This window comes from Pipistrellus kuhlii, unplaced genomic scaffold, assembly GCF_014108245.1.
Source record: "Pipistrellus kuhlii isolate mPipKuh1 unplaced genomic scaffold, mPipKuh1.p scaffold_m20_p_7, whole genome shotgun sequence".
Taxonomy (NCBI): Eukaryota; Metazoa; Chordata; class Mammalia; order Chiroptera; family Vespertilionidae; genus Pipistrellus; species Pipistrellus kuhlii.
The window spans coordinates 74,586,577-74,604,920 of NW_023425573.1; the positions used below are offsets into that span (position 1 = coordinate 74,586,577).

At 49.1% G+C, this 18,344-nt stretch overlaps 1 protein-coding gene across 2 annotated transcripts in view; it reads right to left on the bottom strand.

Moving 5' to 3' along the window:
- Nucleotides 1–18,344, bottom strand: part of SCTR (secretin receptor) — a 59,892-nt gene that overhangs the window by 5,761 nt on the left and 35,787 nt on the right. For both annotated transcript variants that reach the window (XM_045575387.1, XM_036421702.2), the window contains exons 4-11: nucleotides 18,083–18,195; nucleotides 12,726–12,823; nucleotides 11,100–11,229; nucleotides 8,940–9,093; nucleotides 6,475–6,535; nucleotides 5,253–5,322; nucleotides 2,255–2,346; nucleotides 732–858 (exon numbers count right to left, since the gene is read on the bottom strand). In XM_045575387.1, coding sequence (XP_045431343.1) covers nucleotides 732–858; nucleotides 2,255–2,346; nucleotides 5,253–5,322; nucleotides 6,475–6,535; nucleotides 8,940–9,093; nucleotides 11,100–11,229; nucleotides 12,726–12,823; nucleotides 18,083–18,195 — 845 coding nt within the window. The remainder of the gene's footprint in view (nucleotides 1–731; nucleotides 859–2,254; nucleotides 2,347–5,252; nucleotides 5,323–6,474; nucleotides 6,536–8,939; nucleotides 9,094–11,099; nucleotides 11,230–12,725; nucleotides 12,824–18,082; nucleotides 18,196–18,344) is intronic.

Sequence of the window (18,344 nt, forward strand, 5' to 3'; positions counted from 1 at the left end):
TTGTATATGCTCATGGTTTCAGAGTCAGATGATTCTAGTCACACCAAGCAGCCTCCTGACACCCCCTCCCCCATTTCCTGTTCCTCAGAGGCAACCGCTGGGACTCATAACTGGTTCTCAGTAATATGCTGATGCTGCTACTTCCAGTTTTTCAGTTTGGGGCATTTCTATGGACTTCCCACTATGGATGTCAGGGTATTCTGCAATGCTCATCCTCCTGCCCCACTTTTCTTTTTAATTAATTTCTTTATTGATTAAGGTATCACATATTCCATGCCCCCATCCTCCTATTGTCCTTGACCACTGGTTAGGCTCATATGTGTGCACATAAGTCTGCCCCACTTTCTGATGGCTCAGCCACCACCCTCGGGGCTCACATCGCTGCCTGTGTGGAGGCTGAAAGTTGCACAATATTGCGTGCTCAGGTTACTTTTCCCTTTTGTTTCCCAGAATCCGTCTCTCCCCTTCGTCTTACCTCCCACCCCCACTTGCCGGGTGGGGACCTGGGTTCCCTCAGGGTCACACAGCACAGTGAGGTCCTGCCCCTGCTTTTCTTGTGTCTCTGCCACGAGGCACCCCCTCCCCAAACCGCACGGCTCAGCCCTTCCGGAGGCCGGGCTCACAGGCCAGGCTGCAGGCCGCTCTCAGGAAACAGGGATAAATCCAGTCCGCTCAGTTCAATTTGAATTTAACTGCTCTTCTCACCCGAAAGTCACAGGCCCGAAACTCACCTGGAAGGAGCCCAGGGCCAGTTCAAAGAACAGCTGGATCTCCATGGCATCGTCTGGCGAGAAGGCGAAGATGATATAGTGGGCGCCGAAGAGCGGGATCAGCAGGAGGGTGGACTTGGCCAGACGCCTGCAGAGGGACAGACGCAGCGACACGTGGCAGTCTCTGCCCCTCGCCGGCCAGGGGGCGCCCAGCTCTGCACACCCCCTCTTATCTTTTGCAGGAGGCATAGCAGCAGTGTTTTCAAACTGTTTTGTTTTTACTTTTTATTCTGGAAAAATTTCAACTCTCACGTACCCGTCACTGAGACACAACACTTAGCAACCCAGGGCCAGTCCCAAAACTTCCTGAGCGGGCATCCCACCAGTTAAAACATCAGAACAGAGGCCCGCTCAAATAACTATTTACTCATGACAATGTGCATATATGGCTGCCCCTCGGGGCCTAATGTAGTATCAGCAAGGCCAGCATTCACATTTGTTTGATAATAAAGAGTTCTTTCATTTTCTTCCCAGATTAGATTGACCAAATTTAGCAAATAAAAATACAGGATGCCCAATTTAATTTGAATTTCAAACAAACAATGGATTTGGGGGGAATGCAAGTGCTAAAAATAGTATTTGTTGTTTATTCAAAATTCAAATTGAACTGAGCGGCCTGGATTTATCTGGCAGTTTTATCCAGAATGCCCAGCTTCACCCTACGTTGGAGCCCACTGCCTTGCAGACAGCCTAAGGAATCTGTCACCAAGCAATCCGGGCTGCTGCTAGCTTCTTAACACTGTGAACACAGCAGAGAAGGTCTCTGAGAGACACTGCTTTGCCTTTAATATCTGTGATGGGTTGAATTTCACCCTCGCCCAAATTCACAAGTTCAAGCTCTAACCAGCTGGACCTTAGAATGTGATGATACTATTTTCCAATAGGGCCTATAAGAGGTGATTAGGTTGATCAGGTCATTAGTGTGGGGCTTATGTGAGCACAGGAAAAAGGCCGTATAGGACACAGCTAGAAGGCAGCTGTCTACAAGCCAAGGGGAGAGGCCTCCATTGAAATCAAACCTGCCGACACCTTCATCTTGGACATCCAGCCTCCACAACTGTGAGAAATTAAATATCCCTTGTTCAAAATTCTGTGGAATTTTATGGCAGCCCTAGCAAACTAATACAGCATCTCTCTTTAACTTCTCAGTGATTTCAAAGTATTCTTGGGTTATACATCTTAAAAGTCTGATGGAAGTTGAGGTCATTCTCCCTGAAAAACACACCTACCTAGCCTTTTCCCAAGGGTGAAATCCCTGACTCCTGGGTCCTGCTGGGATTTCCTATCTCCTCCCCCCGACGCAGTATCTCCGGCTTCACAACAGACCCGTCCTCCTGCCCCCATTTATACTATAAACTCCCTGGAACCAGGTCACGCTTTCCCCGTCTCCCCCGTGCCCAGTGGTGCCTAGCACCAGCTGGGTGAACAGCAGGAGTTCAGTAACTGTGCTGAGGGAGCATGCCTACGACTTCGCCCCCACTCACTTATAATGGTTTACTTCGTTTCCTCTTGTCTCTTGGGTTCTCAGCTTTCTCATCAGGATTCTTAGGATGTTTACAAAAAGTGTGAAGTTAATCTGTAAAACACAAGACAGAGGGTGTTAAAGATGATGTGCCTCCCCATCACCCCTCCTGAGACTGAAGGCAGAGAAGGCACTGAGACCACCCTCAGGACCCCCGGGTGGCGCATCACTGCTCCCCTCTGCCCCACCTCATCCCGGGGAAACGCTGTGTGGAGCCGTGGATGCCCAGCACTCCTGCCCAGCGCTGCGGGAGCCTAAAGTCAGCTCAGCATGGCAGGACTCCTCACACCCGGAGCCTGGAACCCCTGGGAGCTTGTTAAAGTGCAGGTCTGGTGGGCCTGAGACCCTGCATTTCTCACCGGCTCCCAGAATGCTAAAGCTGGCTCTTGGCTACACTCTGAGTAGAACCGTTACAGACAGATTCTCAAAGGTTAGAGTGCAGACTGCTGCATCCGTATCGCCCAAGAATTTGCATTTTTAAGCCCCCAGGCGATGCTGAAGCTGCTGGTCTAGGGGTCACACAGAACTGCCTCAGTGCCTTATGGTCAGTTGGCAGCTCAATCACCAGCTCCAGGAAGCCCTCTTTGATCATCTCCCTCCCTTTCCTAACGCATTGTAGTTAGGGGTAATGATACTGCATGAGAGCACTTGACAGGTTTGAGAGGGGCTAAATGCATGCCTCTGTCAAAGTTGTATGCTTGTCTGTTTGTCTGCCAGCTGGATCATAACGTGCTAAAGGACAGGAGTGGGGTTTCTTCACTTTGATGCTCCCTTCCCCGACCATGGTGCTCAGCGCCAGAACATTATGAAGTTGCCCACCTGGGTGCTCAGCACCAGCCCCAGCACCATTTCCAGAAGCAGCGATGAGGGGGATGGCCCAGTGAGGCACCTTCTTTTTCATACAAAGAGCCTGGGGTCTGGGGACGCTTGCCAGAATACACAGGACTAGCAACCTGTCTAGGACACCCCGCTCAGCACTGCTGCTTTGGGGCTCTGCTGCTCAGGTTGTTATGCACCATGCTCTGAGCTGGCTGTGTGTGGGGTGACCAGAGAAAGGCCATCAATTTCATTTGATTGTCTTAGTCCTGTATTGAATTTAATAGGGAGCACTTGTAGGCAAAAGAAACAAAATCTTAGGATCCCAAGAATGAGATGTAAATGATGCAATTCTAGGCTGCGTGACAGGCTGGGAGGGAGATGTTTTGCATATGGAGTGCCCGTCCCACCTCCCTCAACCACGACAGACACGGTCCTGTGAAGTCAGCGTGGACACTGGGGCTGGTCGTCCCCCAGCTGGAGTCCACCGGGCGGGCCTGTCAGAGTCCCAGAAAGAAAACCTCTTGACGGAGTGAGGAAACCTCCGGGGGAGTACTATGCAGCCGTGGCCACTGGTTCATCAAATGACTTAGAGCTCACATCTACTGTTAAGTGATACGGCCAACAAACGAGGCCACAAAATCTTACACAGCATTTGGGGTGGAGGGAGGATGTGTGCTCAAAGGAAAGGTAGGAAGGAGCCCTGGCTGGTTAGCTCAGCTGGTTAGAAAGTTGTCCTGATACCCCAAGGTTATGGGTTCAATCCCTGGTCAGGACACTTACAAACCAATGAATGCATCAATAAGTGAGACTGCCCTAGCTGGTTTGGCTCAGTGGATAGGGCATTGGCCTGCAGACTGAAGGGTCCTGGGTTCGATTCTGGTCAATGACACATGCCAGGGTTGTGGGCTTGAGCCCCGGTAGGGGGCATGCAGGAGGCAGCCAATCAATGATTCTCTCTCATCATTGATGTTTCTCTCTCTCTTCCTTCCTCTCTGAAATCAATAAACATATATTTTAAAAAAAATAAATGGGACAACAAATTGATGGCTCTGTCTCTCTCCCTCTTGAAAAACAATAAATAAATAAAAATGTCAAATCAGATAAGGAAAAGCATGTGTATTCATAATGTGTATCTAGATGCTAAATGGTGATTTATGGGTGATTTTATTCCTTTTTAAAAATATATTTTGTGCCGAAACCGGTTTGGCTCAGTGGTAGAGCGTCGGTCTGCAGACTGAAAGGTTCGATTCCAGTCAAGGGCATGTACCTTGGTTGCAGGCACATCCCCAGTAGGGGGTGTGCAAGTGGCAGCTGGTTGATGTTTCTCTCTCATCGACGTTTCTAGCTATCTCTCTCCTTTCCTCTCTGTAACAAAAATCAATAAAATATATTTAAATATATATATATATAGTGTCTTCTTATTTTTTTAATACAAATTCTATCATTTTCCAAAAAAAGAGAAGAAAGTCATGGGATGGCTGCCTCCGCCCACTGCCCCCGGAGCTGCCCAGTGGCCGGTGGACGAGGAGAGGCTGCTGCCATGTGCTTCGCCCTCTCCCGCTCCAGCGGGGCCACGGGAGCACTTCCTGTCACCTGGTCCTGCAGCCTCGGCTCCCTCTGAGCCTGTGCTCAGCGGAGAGGCTGACTCAGTCCACAAGACAACCCCGCTGCGTCCCCCCATGAATTCCTCTCTCCATCTCGCATTCCTGTCCACATCCACAGGCCCAGCAGAAGCACCTGAGAGTTAGGATGAGGTCCCAGGACTACCGCCTCCCAGCCACACCCTCCCTCCCTCCACGACCCCAGCTCAGTGACTCTTCCCAGTTTAGCAGGGGGAGGCCTCCAATGCCCAAGCCCCAAGAGCGGAGGCAGTGAAGGTGGCACTGAGGCCACCGCGGAGCAGCCAGTTGAGGGCAAGGAGGGCTCACCATGTCTCAGCGCCCACACAGGGGAAAGATGATCCCAGAAGCTCCTGCGCCCCTGCCTGTCCCTGGCCCCCCTGCCCTCACCACCCCCCTGCTGCAGGCCAACCTCTGAGCTTTATTCCTCAGCACCTGGTGGGAGGGCTGGCCCTGTCCCCAAGGCCAGCCACTGTGCTGTCCCTCTTCCTGAGCCCAGCACAGGGGAGGAGGGCCACTCACCAGGATGGAGAGGAGCACAGGCCCTCGGATGACCCACCAGACAGACGGATTGGCGTTGATGTCCCAGCACCTACGAGGCACAGCCAGGCATCACTAGAGTGAGAGCTGGGCTTATCAGAAAAGACTCATTCCTGAGGTGCCCTTTCTGTGGGTGCCCTTCAAGGGGTCCTGCCCTGTGGCTGGTGCTCAGCAAGAGGAACCGGCCCTCTCCTGCTGCCCCTCCTACTTCCCTCCTCCTGCCCCCCTCCTGCTGCCCCTCCTGCTGCCTGGGAGCACTGCTGGGGCTGAGGCATTAGTGCCCTGTCTCCATTCATGCCCGGTCAGCATCTGGGGGAGCAAACGTGTGTGAACCTGGGAGCCAGAGATTCCAGATCTCAAAACTCAACTGCCATCAGTAACCAGGCAGGTGACATGCATGAGGTAAGGGGCTGGGTGACTGTCATGTGACGTAGGACCCCGGGATGTCAGGTGTGGTGGGTACTTGGCAACTTGGAGAGGATGTGCCTGGTCTAAGGCAGCCACACTCTGTTCAGCTGGTTTGCCATTTAAAAAAAAAAAAAAGTGGAAAATGTTAGTAGAACTTTCTATTTTTTCTAGAGAAGCTGAAAAAAATCCAGATTTTTTTTTTTTTTTTAGTGAATTTACTCAATAAAAATGAATTTGAAACCACTCTTTGGGGTCAATTTTGGACTACAAGAAATGTGTAAGCCCAGCTGACCTGGTCCACGTCCCGGCCTGCGTGTCATTGTGACAGAGAGGACGGGTCACGCCGCCTCCCTCCCTCCCCGGTCCTGTCAGCCTTTCTTTCCTGTGCCTCCCTCCCCGGAAGGCTCACCTCCCTCCCAGCGCCGCCCACCTTCAGAGAACAGGACTCCTCCTGTCCCCAGCAGGCGCTGATGAGGGCTCTCCTGGGGGAGCACGTGAGAGGGAGGAGCGGAGGAGAGCCCAGGGGGAAGGAGAGCGGCCTTGGCCCTTACAGCTTCCTCCCTGGGCGGCACCTGCCAGGAGTTGTGAAGCGCTTGTCTAAGCACAGAGCTGCTGGGCAGGCCGGCAGGGAGAGTGGCCTTGGAGGGCATGGCCCTGGGCAGCTTGGCAGTGCAGGACTCCTGGGGCCCCATGTGGCAAACAGGCCTCGCCTAGACAGTCCCCAGAAGGGCCCACCCTGTCTGAAGACTGGTTGGTGTAAAGGGCACTCTGGTTGCCTCTCCTTCAAACAGCTTACCCCGCATCTTCCAGGAAGTGCCTGGTGACAGCCCACGAAGCAACGAAAATGGCCGGGGAGCCTGGGGGCGGAAACAGAGGGAGGCCGTGTGAAGAGAGGGACAGTCCGGCTCCCAGCCCCGGGGGAGCCAGGGCCGAGGAACCCCTGTGGAAATCAGTCCTCACAGACATGCAGCCTCAGGCTTGCGGTTAGCAGGGATGTCCTGGGAACAGGCAGGATCAGGCGGATCTCGAAGGCCACGAGGGGCTCTCAGTCCCCCAGGAGCCTGAGGCAGACCCTGGAGGACCCTCAGGGAAGAGAGGGGACAAAATGATGGCCTACACCTGTGTTGTCCAGGACAGTGGCCACTCACCACACGTGACTATTGAGTGCTTGGTGTGTGGCTGGTCCCAGTGGAGATATGTTGGTGTTGAAGGCACAACATAGATACCAGAGTGAATATTTAGCACAAACAAAAGAATATAAGATATGTTATTAACAATTTTTATATTAATTATATGTTAAAATAATATTTTGGTTATATTGGGTTGAAAGAAAACACATTATTAACATTTTTAAAATATATTTTATTGATTTCTTACAGAGAGGAAGAGAGAGGGACAGAGAGTTAGAAACATCAATGAGAGAGAATCATCCATCAGCTGCCTCTTGCACACCCCCTACTGGGAATGTGCCCACAACCAAGGTACATGCCCTTGATGGGAATAGAACCTGCGATCTTTCAGTCCGCAGGCCGATGCTCTATCCACAGTTTCAGCTTAACATTGATTTCATGTATTTCTTTTTACTGTGGCTACTGGAGAATTGTACGTTGTGTGTGTGGCTCAGATGCTATTTCAAGTGGACATGCTCATCTAGGCGCTGCCTGTAAGAGCCCCACCCTGAGCTGCTCTGTGTCAGACCTGCTCCCCTGTCACCTCTACCCCAGGCAGGAGGCTGAGGGTTCTTCTCTGGAGGAACCAAATAGCCCCAGACAAAGGGCCTATAGATAGTGATGCTGGCAACCCTCCCCACAGGGGCCACTTCTAGCCCAGTCTCCTTGGAGACATATGCCTCCAGTCACACGGCGTTCAATCAGCTCTGGAGTTACTCATGCTTAAATATGAAAAGTCAAGGCCACTGACTTCTGAGGAAAGCTGGTGACATAAAAGGCAAGGACCAAAACAACCAGAGAAAAGGAACTCAGAGGAAACAGACCATACAGGAGGCAGGAGGAAGCTGAATAAACAACCCTCAGGAATATCATCATAGAGATAAAAGGTTACATCTGCAAGACACAAACAGGATGCTGAAAGCAGGGAGCATTCGGAGAGCAAGGAAGAGGGCTCAGAAATGAAATATAGATAACCAAGATTTTTTAAAAATTCATAGCTGGATTGGAAGATAAAGCAGGACACAAAGAGTGAAATTAAAAGTAGGAAGAAACAATGAGAAAATTAGAGGTTTGATTCTAGGATATGCATTCTCTGATTAAAAGTTTCAATAAGAGGATAAAAATCAGAGAGGGAAAAATGATTAAATAGATAATGTAAGAATATTGTTTTAAAAATGAAGGATGTGAGTTTCCAGATGAAAGAGCCACTAGATGCCAGAAAAAGGATGCACACCTCCCTGTGACATTTTAAAACACAGGATACAGAGAGACGATTGCTCGGCTTATATAGGGAGATGCATAAAAAGGCTCAAGAAACAGGATGACATGGTACGTCCCTAACATCAGATGCCAAAACAGAAGGCCTTGAAAATTCTGGGTGAAATTATATTTCAATCTAATTTCTATGTTCAATAAAACTACAAATTAGGTGTGAAAATTAAACAAAGATATCAGATATGCAATGCAAAAATATATCTACTTTCCATGAACTCTTTCTTAGGCAGATACTGGAGGATGTGCTCCAACATAATCAGAGAGTAAACCAAAGAGAGGGATACAAGAAATAAAGGGATAACATTTGTGGAGGAAAATGAAGGAGATTCTCAGCATGAAAGTTAAGGGGGTTGAGCAAATCTAGGGAAAAATCAGCCCAATAGAGCAGAAAGGCAGAAGTGAAGTTAAAAGAGCATTGGTGAAGTTAAAAGACAAGAACAGACTCCAAATGGCATCCCTTTTGCTAGGCCCTACCAAGACTTCATCCCTAACCTTCATCCCTAATTACAGTGTCAATCAGAAATTCCCCGATCAGCACTAGCAAGGTCATCTGCCAGATAAGACCTGTGGGATGGGTAGTGTTGGGTAGGATCAAACTACAAAAAGCTTCAGATGCCCGAAATTGGGGCTACATTTTAGCTAACATTTCCCATTTGACAGATAAATAAACTGAAGCTTGATGGTTAAACAGCAAGTAATCTAAGATCACACCAGTGAACTAACTTTAAATGTGGAGCTGGAACTAGAAACCAACTTCTTCTGACTCAGCGCCCTTTCCCATATGCCATTCGGCCACTGTCCCCACAGAGAAACATACCCCATCCGAGGGCGACACAGCCCTGGAGGCACTTCCTCTCTGAGAAGAAGGAGATGGCGAGCAGGGTGTGAAGGTAGAGGCCCTCCACCAGCAGCCAGGCGTAGTTGGCCAGGATGCAGTACTGGAAGAAGACCATGACCAGCTTGCAGCCCACCTGGACAGAGAGAGGCAGTGAGTCCCAGCATGGGCGAGTGTGGGCTGCCCTCTGGTGGCCAGCCTCACAGACAGTGACAGGGTGGTAGGGGTCAGGGGCCAGGCCACAGAGTGACCCATGGGCCTCACAGTCATCCCCTGTGACCTTCCACTATCAGAAGACCACAGTTGGTAGGCTCAGTCACAACCGCATCATGGAAGCATTCAAATTTTGGAATTGGCAACCATTTGTAAAATTGTGTCAGATATTGCCCAAGCCGTAACTCCCCCATTTTTCAGACAAGGAAACTGAGGCCTAGAGAGGAAAAGGCACATCTAAAGGGTTAAAATTCTCCGAGCTCACTATCCCTGGAAACGGATGAAGAAGGGACATGCCAATATGACAGGGGCAACGTTGATTATAGTGAAAATGGCCCCTGGCTGGTACATGGCATCCAGACCGGAGCCCTCTAACATCTGATGAGGCTGCCACAGTGCCGGCCTTGCTTGATGCAGTGACTCTTATAGCAAGCATGGTCTTTGCGGGATCACTGGGAGCTATGCCTGTGGGATTGTGGGGTTCTAGGCCAGCATGGCTCCTATACCCGTCTCATGAGGGTCCCCTTTCCTCTCACTGAGCTGTCCCCTAGGGACAGGACAGCTCCTGGGCTGGCCTGAGGGCTACTGCATGGACTGCTGCAAGGTCACGTCCAGAGAGGAGTTGTTCCCACTGCGAGCCATCTGTGGTTCCACCCTGTGGCCTCCCAGAGACTCTGAATCCAGGCGTGATTCATGGTTAGCTCAAAAGTCTGATGTTAGAAGAATCCAAGAAGGTTCCCTGCTGGGCACAGCTGACTTCTCCTCTGTCTAAGCTGGTCAGGAATGGGGTGGGGCCTGAATGAGTCTCCTGACACCCAGTCTGCTACTGTTAGTTCATCCTGGAGACCTCCCTGAGAGTCATGGTTCCCACTTTAGGGACCTCGTAGTTTGAATCAGAAACACACACACACACACACACACACACACACACTATAGACACAAACCTAACAGGTCAATGAGGAATTCCAGATGTGAGTCTGGAAAGTGGCAGACAGGTGACTGAACCAATCTCAGTTTCCAAACCCCTTCTCCCTCACCTATGTCTGCTTTGGAGACTGTCCTAGTGAAAAACTCAATCTCCCAGCTTCTTTTGCAGTTCTAGTCAATAAAAGGTAGGTAGGAGTCTTGGGGAGGATGTTCTTTCCCAAACAAAAAGTCAAAGCCTCCCAAAGAGAAAAAGTGTTTCACCTTCAACTTAGCTTCTTTTTATCTGGGCCGTGGATGTGGGTCTGGGGTTGCAGAAGCCACATGCAAACGTGGCATAAAACATGGGATCAAGAACGGCAGAGCAGAAAGAGGGACAAGGACCGTGTCCTTCATGGCAGCATGGAGCCACGGTGCCAGCTCTGGGTTGCCCGTCTATGGACTGCCTACGTGGGGAACACCCCTGTGTCTAAGCCACGGGTGGATAATTATCTGTTATGTGCGCTGAAGGGGTTCCCATGGACACAAAGTGATATTACAATGAATTAAGACTCATCTGAGCACATTCAGAATGAGGAAGAGGGTTCGATCTAACCAAGCACGTGGTTTTACTGCAGAGCTGTGTGTGCAGACATACAGGCAAACGCTCACCCCCTTCTTTCTACAACCAACCCAACCCTCTCTACACTTAGCCATCTGTCTACAGCGGGACTTGGTAAGAGCAGGAAAGGAGGATCCTTGCTTGCTATATATCTCAACCTCAGAGTGGCCAATCCCGGACATGGGAGCTGATCGGCAGCTCCCCACTGGCTTCCCCATAAGCCGGTCTCATACGGGACCCACACGGCATGTGGGGACGAGGAGCTCTCCCTGGATCTCCTCACCCAGCCCAGCTCCTGGCCCTCTACCACGGACATGAAGTGCAGCCTCAGGAGGGACTCTGGGAAGAACAAGGCTACCACCCTCTCCAACGTGAGCCACGCCCTGGGCACGGAGGTACCTTACCCTGTGGGTTTCACAGTGGTCACTGTCGTCTGAGAAGAGCACAGCATCCTTGATGAAGTTGGACAGGGCGCGCAGGATGAAGGACACGAACAGGTGCATGTGGATGTAGTTGCGGGTGCAGTGGAGCCTCCTGGAGGGAGAGGAAGCAGGGCCATGGGGGCCCTCGCTGGGAGGAGCCAGGGTGCAGCAGGCCCACCCTCCCCCAGTGCTCAGGGGAACTCTTCCCAGGTGACACATTTCTCTGTATCGCTCTGTTAGTACAACCTGCGTAAGTACCCAAGTCCCCAGGTGCTCAGTCCACTCTGTCTCATGTTGTAACAACAACAACAACAACAACGATAATAATAATAATAAAAGCTGGGTCACAGGGCAGCATTATATTTTTCCCTGACCTACTGTCATCTCTAGCTTCTACAGTTGTTCAGAAGGGATGGAAGAAGGAGGTCCTAAAGGCAAGCAATACAGAGAGAACACGGGCTTTGGGGAAAAGACAGACCTGGGCTTTGCTGCTATTAGTTACATGACCTGGAACTAGCCTCCCTAGTTATATGACCTGGAACTAGCCTCCCTAGTTATATGACTTAAAGCTAGTCTTCCTAGTTATATGACTTAAAGCTAGTCTTGCTAGTTATATGACCTAAAGCTAGTCTTGCTAGTTATATGAACTGGAACTAGCCTCCCTAGTTATATGAACTAGAACTAGCCTCCCTAGTTATATGACCTGGAGCTAGCCTCCCTAGTTATATAAACTGGGCCTAGCCTTCCTGGTTATATGAATGGAGCTAGCCTTGCTAGTTACATGACATGGAGCTAGCCTTTTCACTCCCCTTAGCCCATTTCCTATTCTGCTGTCAGGGACAGAGGTCTGTTACTTGTTGCCGTTGGCCAGGTACCAGACCAGGCTCCCTTAGAGGGAACCCACTCCAACACTGGTGGGTTTGACTCCACCCTCCCACCCTCATGACAGACCTGACCAATTGGAGCGCTCCAATCCTGGCCACAGTGATTGGCTCCGGGTTGGGCATGTGACCCAAGCTGGGCCTGTGAGAATTCCCACAGGACTTTCATTGCATCTAATGGGGAAGAGACTTTCTTTGTGCTGGTGCTGAAGAATGATAGAATGTACCCCTACAGTTGCTGGTGGCTGTGTCTGCTCCCCTGCAGGAAGTCTACCCCAGGATGAGGCCGGTGCAAGCGGAAAACTGGAGGGAGGCTAACCTAGTTGTGCTAATACCCTTGAGCACCTAGATTCAGCCAGATTCCCCCGAACTCGTCAGTTATGTGGGTCAGGTCACCTTTGTTTGAAGGTTTCTGTTTCTTGCAACCAAGAGTCTGGCTAACACACCTGTAACTTTAGGGTAATTAGCATTGTGTGAACATTAGAAATAACTACGTGTAAAGCAACTGGTGTGGTAAGTTCTTAGCAATGCTCAGGAAATGTTGAGTGAATAAAGGAATGAACAGGGTCACAGACTTCACAGGAAGTTCAGTCACAGGAACATCTGCCACAGGTCAGCTTAGATTAAGAGGTGACAAAGTGGCCCGCCCAGATCTTCCTCCTCTGGCCCAAGCAGTTAAAAGAGGTGCGAAGTCTGTGTGCAGGGAAGGCTGGGGACGTGTCCTCACCTGAAAGAACAGAGGATGCTGAGGGCCACCAGGAGCATCACCAGGGAGGAGCTGTAGCCCACGGTGTACATGACCTTCAGCTTCAGCAGGTACCTGTGCTGCAGAGAGAGCACGTGTCAGCCCCCCCGCCCCCCGGCTGGCTCTGCTCTTTTCTGCCTCGGAGAGTACCTGCTTCGGGCTGCTTGAATCCTTCAACTCCGACTGCCATGTAGTTCATATCCCAAGGGCACCAATTATAGATTCACAACATCTTGGCTTTGCAAAAGATCCTGGGGATCACCTGATAGCGACTCAAACGTATATACCTCATACATCCTGGATTTAAAGGCTCTGCTTGAATACCTCTAGGGACGAGGTGCTCACTGCCTTCCAAGGAATAAGGAAGTCACTTGGTATGCAGCAGGGCAAAATATTATGGGGTTTTTTTTCCTCTCATCTAAAGCTAAAATCTATTACCTTTTGAATTGCACTTATTGTTTCTTGAACCATTTAAAATAAACTGAATTTGACTTGTACCTAAGGCCTGTCCTTATTTTTTAAAAATAAGTTTTACAGTTTAGAATAGTTTTACACTAACAGAAAAGTTATGAAGAGCTTACAGAGAGGCCTGTCATTTTTAATACAGCTATTCCGCAAACCTGTGCCTCACTTATCTTCTCAGCATTAAATGTTCCCTGTCTTTAATCTCTTTCCACCTCCTTCGCCATTTTGCTCCATTAATATGCTCCAACTTGTCAATGTCCTTATTAAATAAAATACCCAGAACTGGATAGCTGAAAAGCGCCAGATGTATCCTCTCACTGGGAAAAAGTGGAATGGGACGTCACCTCCCTTGATCTACACACTGTGCTCCTGTTAATGTGGCCAAGCAGGCACTTACTTGTTCAGCAGACACTTCTCACTCTTGGTTCATCTTTGATTCAAAAAGATCTCAATGGAATAGAATAAATTGACATGTAGAGATAAATGTAAAGACCTGCATTTAGGTTAAAAAAAATAAATTGTACAATAGCCTTAAAAATAAGCAAGGAAGTAAAAATTAAAAGAATAATATTGTCAAAACCGGTTTGGCTCAGTGGATAGAGCATCAGCCTGTGGACTGAAAGGTCCCAGATTAGATTCCAGTCAAGGGCATGTACCTTGATTGCGGGCACATCCCCAGTAGGGTGTGTGTAAGAGGCAGCTGATAGATGATTCTCTCTCATCGATTTTTCTAACTCTCTATTCCTCTGTAAAAAATCAATAAAAAAAAAATATATATATATATATATTTTTTTTTTAAAAAGAGATTAATACTATACCATTTTTTTTAATCAACCAAATTAACAAATATCCAATATTTGGAAGTAAACATATTCTATGCTGGGTACAGTGGAGTGGAAATTGTTCAATCTCTCTGGAAAGTATCAGGGATTAAGAACCTTTGAAATAGGTTTTCCTTCTGCTTCCAGGAATTAACTCTAAGAAATAATCAGAAATATAAAACCTATTTATACATAAAGATGTTATCAGAACTATTTGTGACGAAAAATATTCAAATGTCCAACAATAGAATAGTTAACTAATTATTTTATTTTTTAAACTAAATGATTTTAAATCCAAATTACTTTCATGTTAGGCCACCACTAAAATGCTGCTTCCCAAGAGTTTGAAAAGATGTCGGGACATGCTCAGAACATAATGTCAAAGGAAAGGCAAAATACAATCCCCTTCTGCGAAACAGTGTTATGTCAAGTTATATGAAATCACTCTTTTTGTAGATTAAGAAAAGACTAAATATGGACATTTCATGTTGTCTAATCTCATACATGCTTAGAAATGAGGCAGTAAGGAGATGTGTTAGATGTTAATACCAGTTAGCTTTGGATGGTAAGTTGGTGGATAGCACTGTTGTTTTCAGTTGTGTTTTTCTACACCTTTCATTTTGCTACAGTGGGTCAGTCATACTTTACAACCAGAAGAAAACAGGTATTTGATTTAAAAAGAAAACAGGCGCAGGAATAGTATTGGGGAAACCTGCTGGCTGACAGCTATTCACATGAAAATGACCTTGAGGCCGAATGGCCAAAGCTTCATGTGTTCAGGAAGTGTACTGCGGAAAGAACACAGGCCTCGGAGCCAAGAAGCAAGGGTTCCAAACCCTCACCAGCTGTGTGACCCTGGGCAAATTACTTAACTTCTCTGAGCCTCAGCTTCCTCATCTGCAAAATGGGGATCACATCTACCTTGCAGGCTTGTTGGAAGAACAAATAAGGTATCAGGTAGAGTATCTAGCCAATGGCTGGCACCTAGAAGACAGGCAGGGCTGTTGATTTTCCCACCTCCACCCTCCACCCCATCATCCACCCTTCAACATGACTCAGCAGCAGTTCGAGATTATGGTATGAGGTCTGAGGTCTGAGGTCTGAGGTCTGAGGTCTGAGGTCGTAGGTCTGAGGTCTGAGGCATGAAGTATGAGGCATGAGTTATGAGGTATAAGGTATGAGGTATGAGGTAGCTGCTGGAAAAATCTGCCTACTCCCAGTTACATAGTGGAGCGCTGGGGAGCAGCCGGCCACATTGGGACATCTGGAGTATTTGGTCCAGGCTGGGAGTGTTATTTTAGGAGGCACATTAATAAACTGGATTATTTCCATGAAGGCTCGTCTTGTCACCTGAAGAGCACATGACGAAACTGGGCACATCACATTCTAAGGGATAAACAAACTCAGGGGAGGACACTATGAGGTGGATGGACGTGCAGAAGCAGAGTAAGACCGGCGGGAGGATGTTACCAGAAAGGAGTGACCAAATACTTTCTGGCAGCAAGAGGTGACCTCTGACAGGACGACTGCCTTGTGACATTGAGCTTCCCCACTGATGTCACTGCACCCCCAGGAGCCACCTTACAGAGAGCCAAAAGGGCAGCAGGTTGCACCAGATTAATGGTTCCTAGACCTTTAATCAGAGAGCAGTGAAGTGTCAAAATGTTGGAGGGCCCACGTGAGCCCCTCAGCCGAGGGTGTGGGCCTCACCCTCGGGGACGCCTGGTTTTGCAGCCTCGGTTCGGGAGCCGTTTGGGGCAGCCTAGGGCAGCATGAGGTGACCCAGGTGACAGTATAGTGTTCAGGCTGAGTATTCTGCACTGCCCTGTGGCGGGGTCATGGTCCACCATCTGTCCCTCGGGACACATGGGCCAGCTCTCAGGCAGTCCTGGTCCTGCCCTGTGTCTTTAAGGTCTGACTCAGAAAGAATCCTGTTCCCAGGAGGCCTGATGCAACCTCAGTGCCCCTGCCCTTGACAGTTGCAACTACTGCACCATCTGCCAGAGAATGCAGGTCCGGGATCCTCACTGCTGTCCACCATGGGTCAAGTTACCTATTTCTCTGCTCTGTATTCTGACTGGGCCACCTTCGTTCTGCATCTAAATTGGGGTCACCAGGCTTTTTCCATACAGGGCAAGTAGTAAATACTTTAGGCTTTGGGTGCCATAAGATCTCTTTTGCAGCTAACTCAATTCTGTCCTTGTAGTGCAAATGGACGTAGCAATGTTTCAATAAAACTTTATTTGCAAAAGCAGGTGGTGGATCTGATTTGGCCCAAGGGCTGTAGCTTGCCAACCTCTGCTGTAGGTGAGCAAACCCCATCTTACTTGTTCAAGTGACATCTTTGCCTGGTCTTTCTGCCAGTCTGAGCCCACTTTGTCAATAATATTTGTCAATAATAGAGAGGTGTGTGCCAAGCAAGGAAGTGGAGAGAAAACCAACAAATTCAGACTTTCACCATCATTTGATTAAAAGAAAAAATTTTTTTTTTCAACAATAATAAATAGGATGGTGACTCAGTTGGTTGAAGAGTTGTCCTGCACACCAAGAGGATTGCAGGTTTGACTCCCGGTCATGGCACATACCCAGGTTGGGGGTTTGATGCCCAGTCTGGACACGTGCAGGAGGCAACCAACTGATGTGACTTTCTCACATTGTCTTTCTCACATAGATGTTTCTCTCTCTCTCCCTCCCTTCCATTCTATCTAGAAGTTAATAGGCAAAACAATGCCATTGGGTGAGGATTAAAAAGAAAAAAAAACCTTCCTCTTTTATTAATCTAATGGAAAAAAAACACATATCATCCCGAGAGGACTAAACATAATAAATAAATGAATAAATAAATAAATAAATAAGGATGGTTCAAATCTCAGAATAAAAGACCAATTGTGCTCCAATTTGTGGACTTGCATTATGGACCATTGTAAACCATATGGTCTGAGAGCCTTCCAATCTTAGGGGCTTTTTAATTTTTTTTAAAATGTGAGCTGAAGCCAATTAGGTCTCCTTTCCACTATTTTTGGACCGTAACTGTCTGAGGTAAGCCCAATTTTGCATTAACCCCTTTACACCTCAGTTTCCTCACCTGCAAAATGGAGAACATGATGAACTTACACCAGATGCTTTGAGCACTAATGTAACTGTGCATTAAGCAGCTGGCATCAGGTAGACATTCAGTCCAACGATGAGCAAGTATTGGGCACCTTATAGGGGCCAGGCATCGTGCTGGGCAATGGGGCCGGGAAATGACTCTTCAATCTGTCACTGCGCATTTCCATGCTTAGCCCCGGGCCTTGCCCAAACGTTTGTCGAGTGAATGGAGGCTTTGCAGGAGCTCATAGTCTAGCGAGAGCAGTGGGTGCCCACGGACATGCTGTGATTTCATATTACGTGGTGATAGCTGGAGGCTAACCGTCAGGGAGCCCGTCCTGGGGGGACAGGCAGAAGCATTTCTGGGGTTGATGCTCTGGAGTGGAGTTTAAAAGGTTGTGTGCGAGCCAGCCAGGAAAAGCGAGGAGGGAAGGGCTCTCTGAAGTGGGCGGCTACTTCAGGAGGCACCGGGAGGAGTGCAGCCCAAGGCGCAGTGTCCTCTCTCAAACCGGGACGGATACCCTGGGCGGGGCTCTCTCTTCTGAGAGCGAACACTGATTGAGCACTTACTATGGCCAGGCGCCCTGCTCACACTCCCGTGGATTAACTCATTTAGTTCTCTCGGCAAGCCTGTGAGGTGAGAACTATCATTAACCCATTTCCCTGACGAAGAAACGGAGGCACAGCTGAGTATAGTCATCCACACCCCACCAAGGTCACAGGTCAGGGCTGAGACTCACCAGCCTGGCCTAAGCCTGTAGCCACCACTTAGCTTCTCTTTGGGTTTCATGACCAAGTCCCCTGACTCATGGCAGCACGTGGCAGTCCCCTGTGCCACGGCCCACTGACCCCCAGGTGATGTGCCGGACAAAAGTGGGTGGGAGCCGCACCCCAGGGCACTGTCCTTGGCTGGTGCTGGGGTTTCCCCCTGCAGGTCCCTTCCAGGGAGGTTGACAGGCTTACCCGCTTCTCGTTGGTCTCGTTGGACGAGTCGTTCACATTAACCCCACAGGCCAGGTCAGGCCTGGGGAAGACTTCTGACCAGCCGCCCGGTGTGCAGTTTCGAAACATGGAGCCTGTGGATGGTGAGCACGCTGTGTGTGAGCCGCAGGGACCAGAGGCAGACAGCTGGGCCTCCCGGGTGCCCTCAGCAATGCCTTAGGGGCAGCCCGGAGCTTCCTCTGTCCCTTTGTCCCCAGCTGCCTTGCTCAGAACCAGAGTCCAC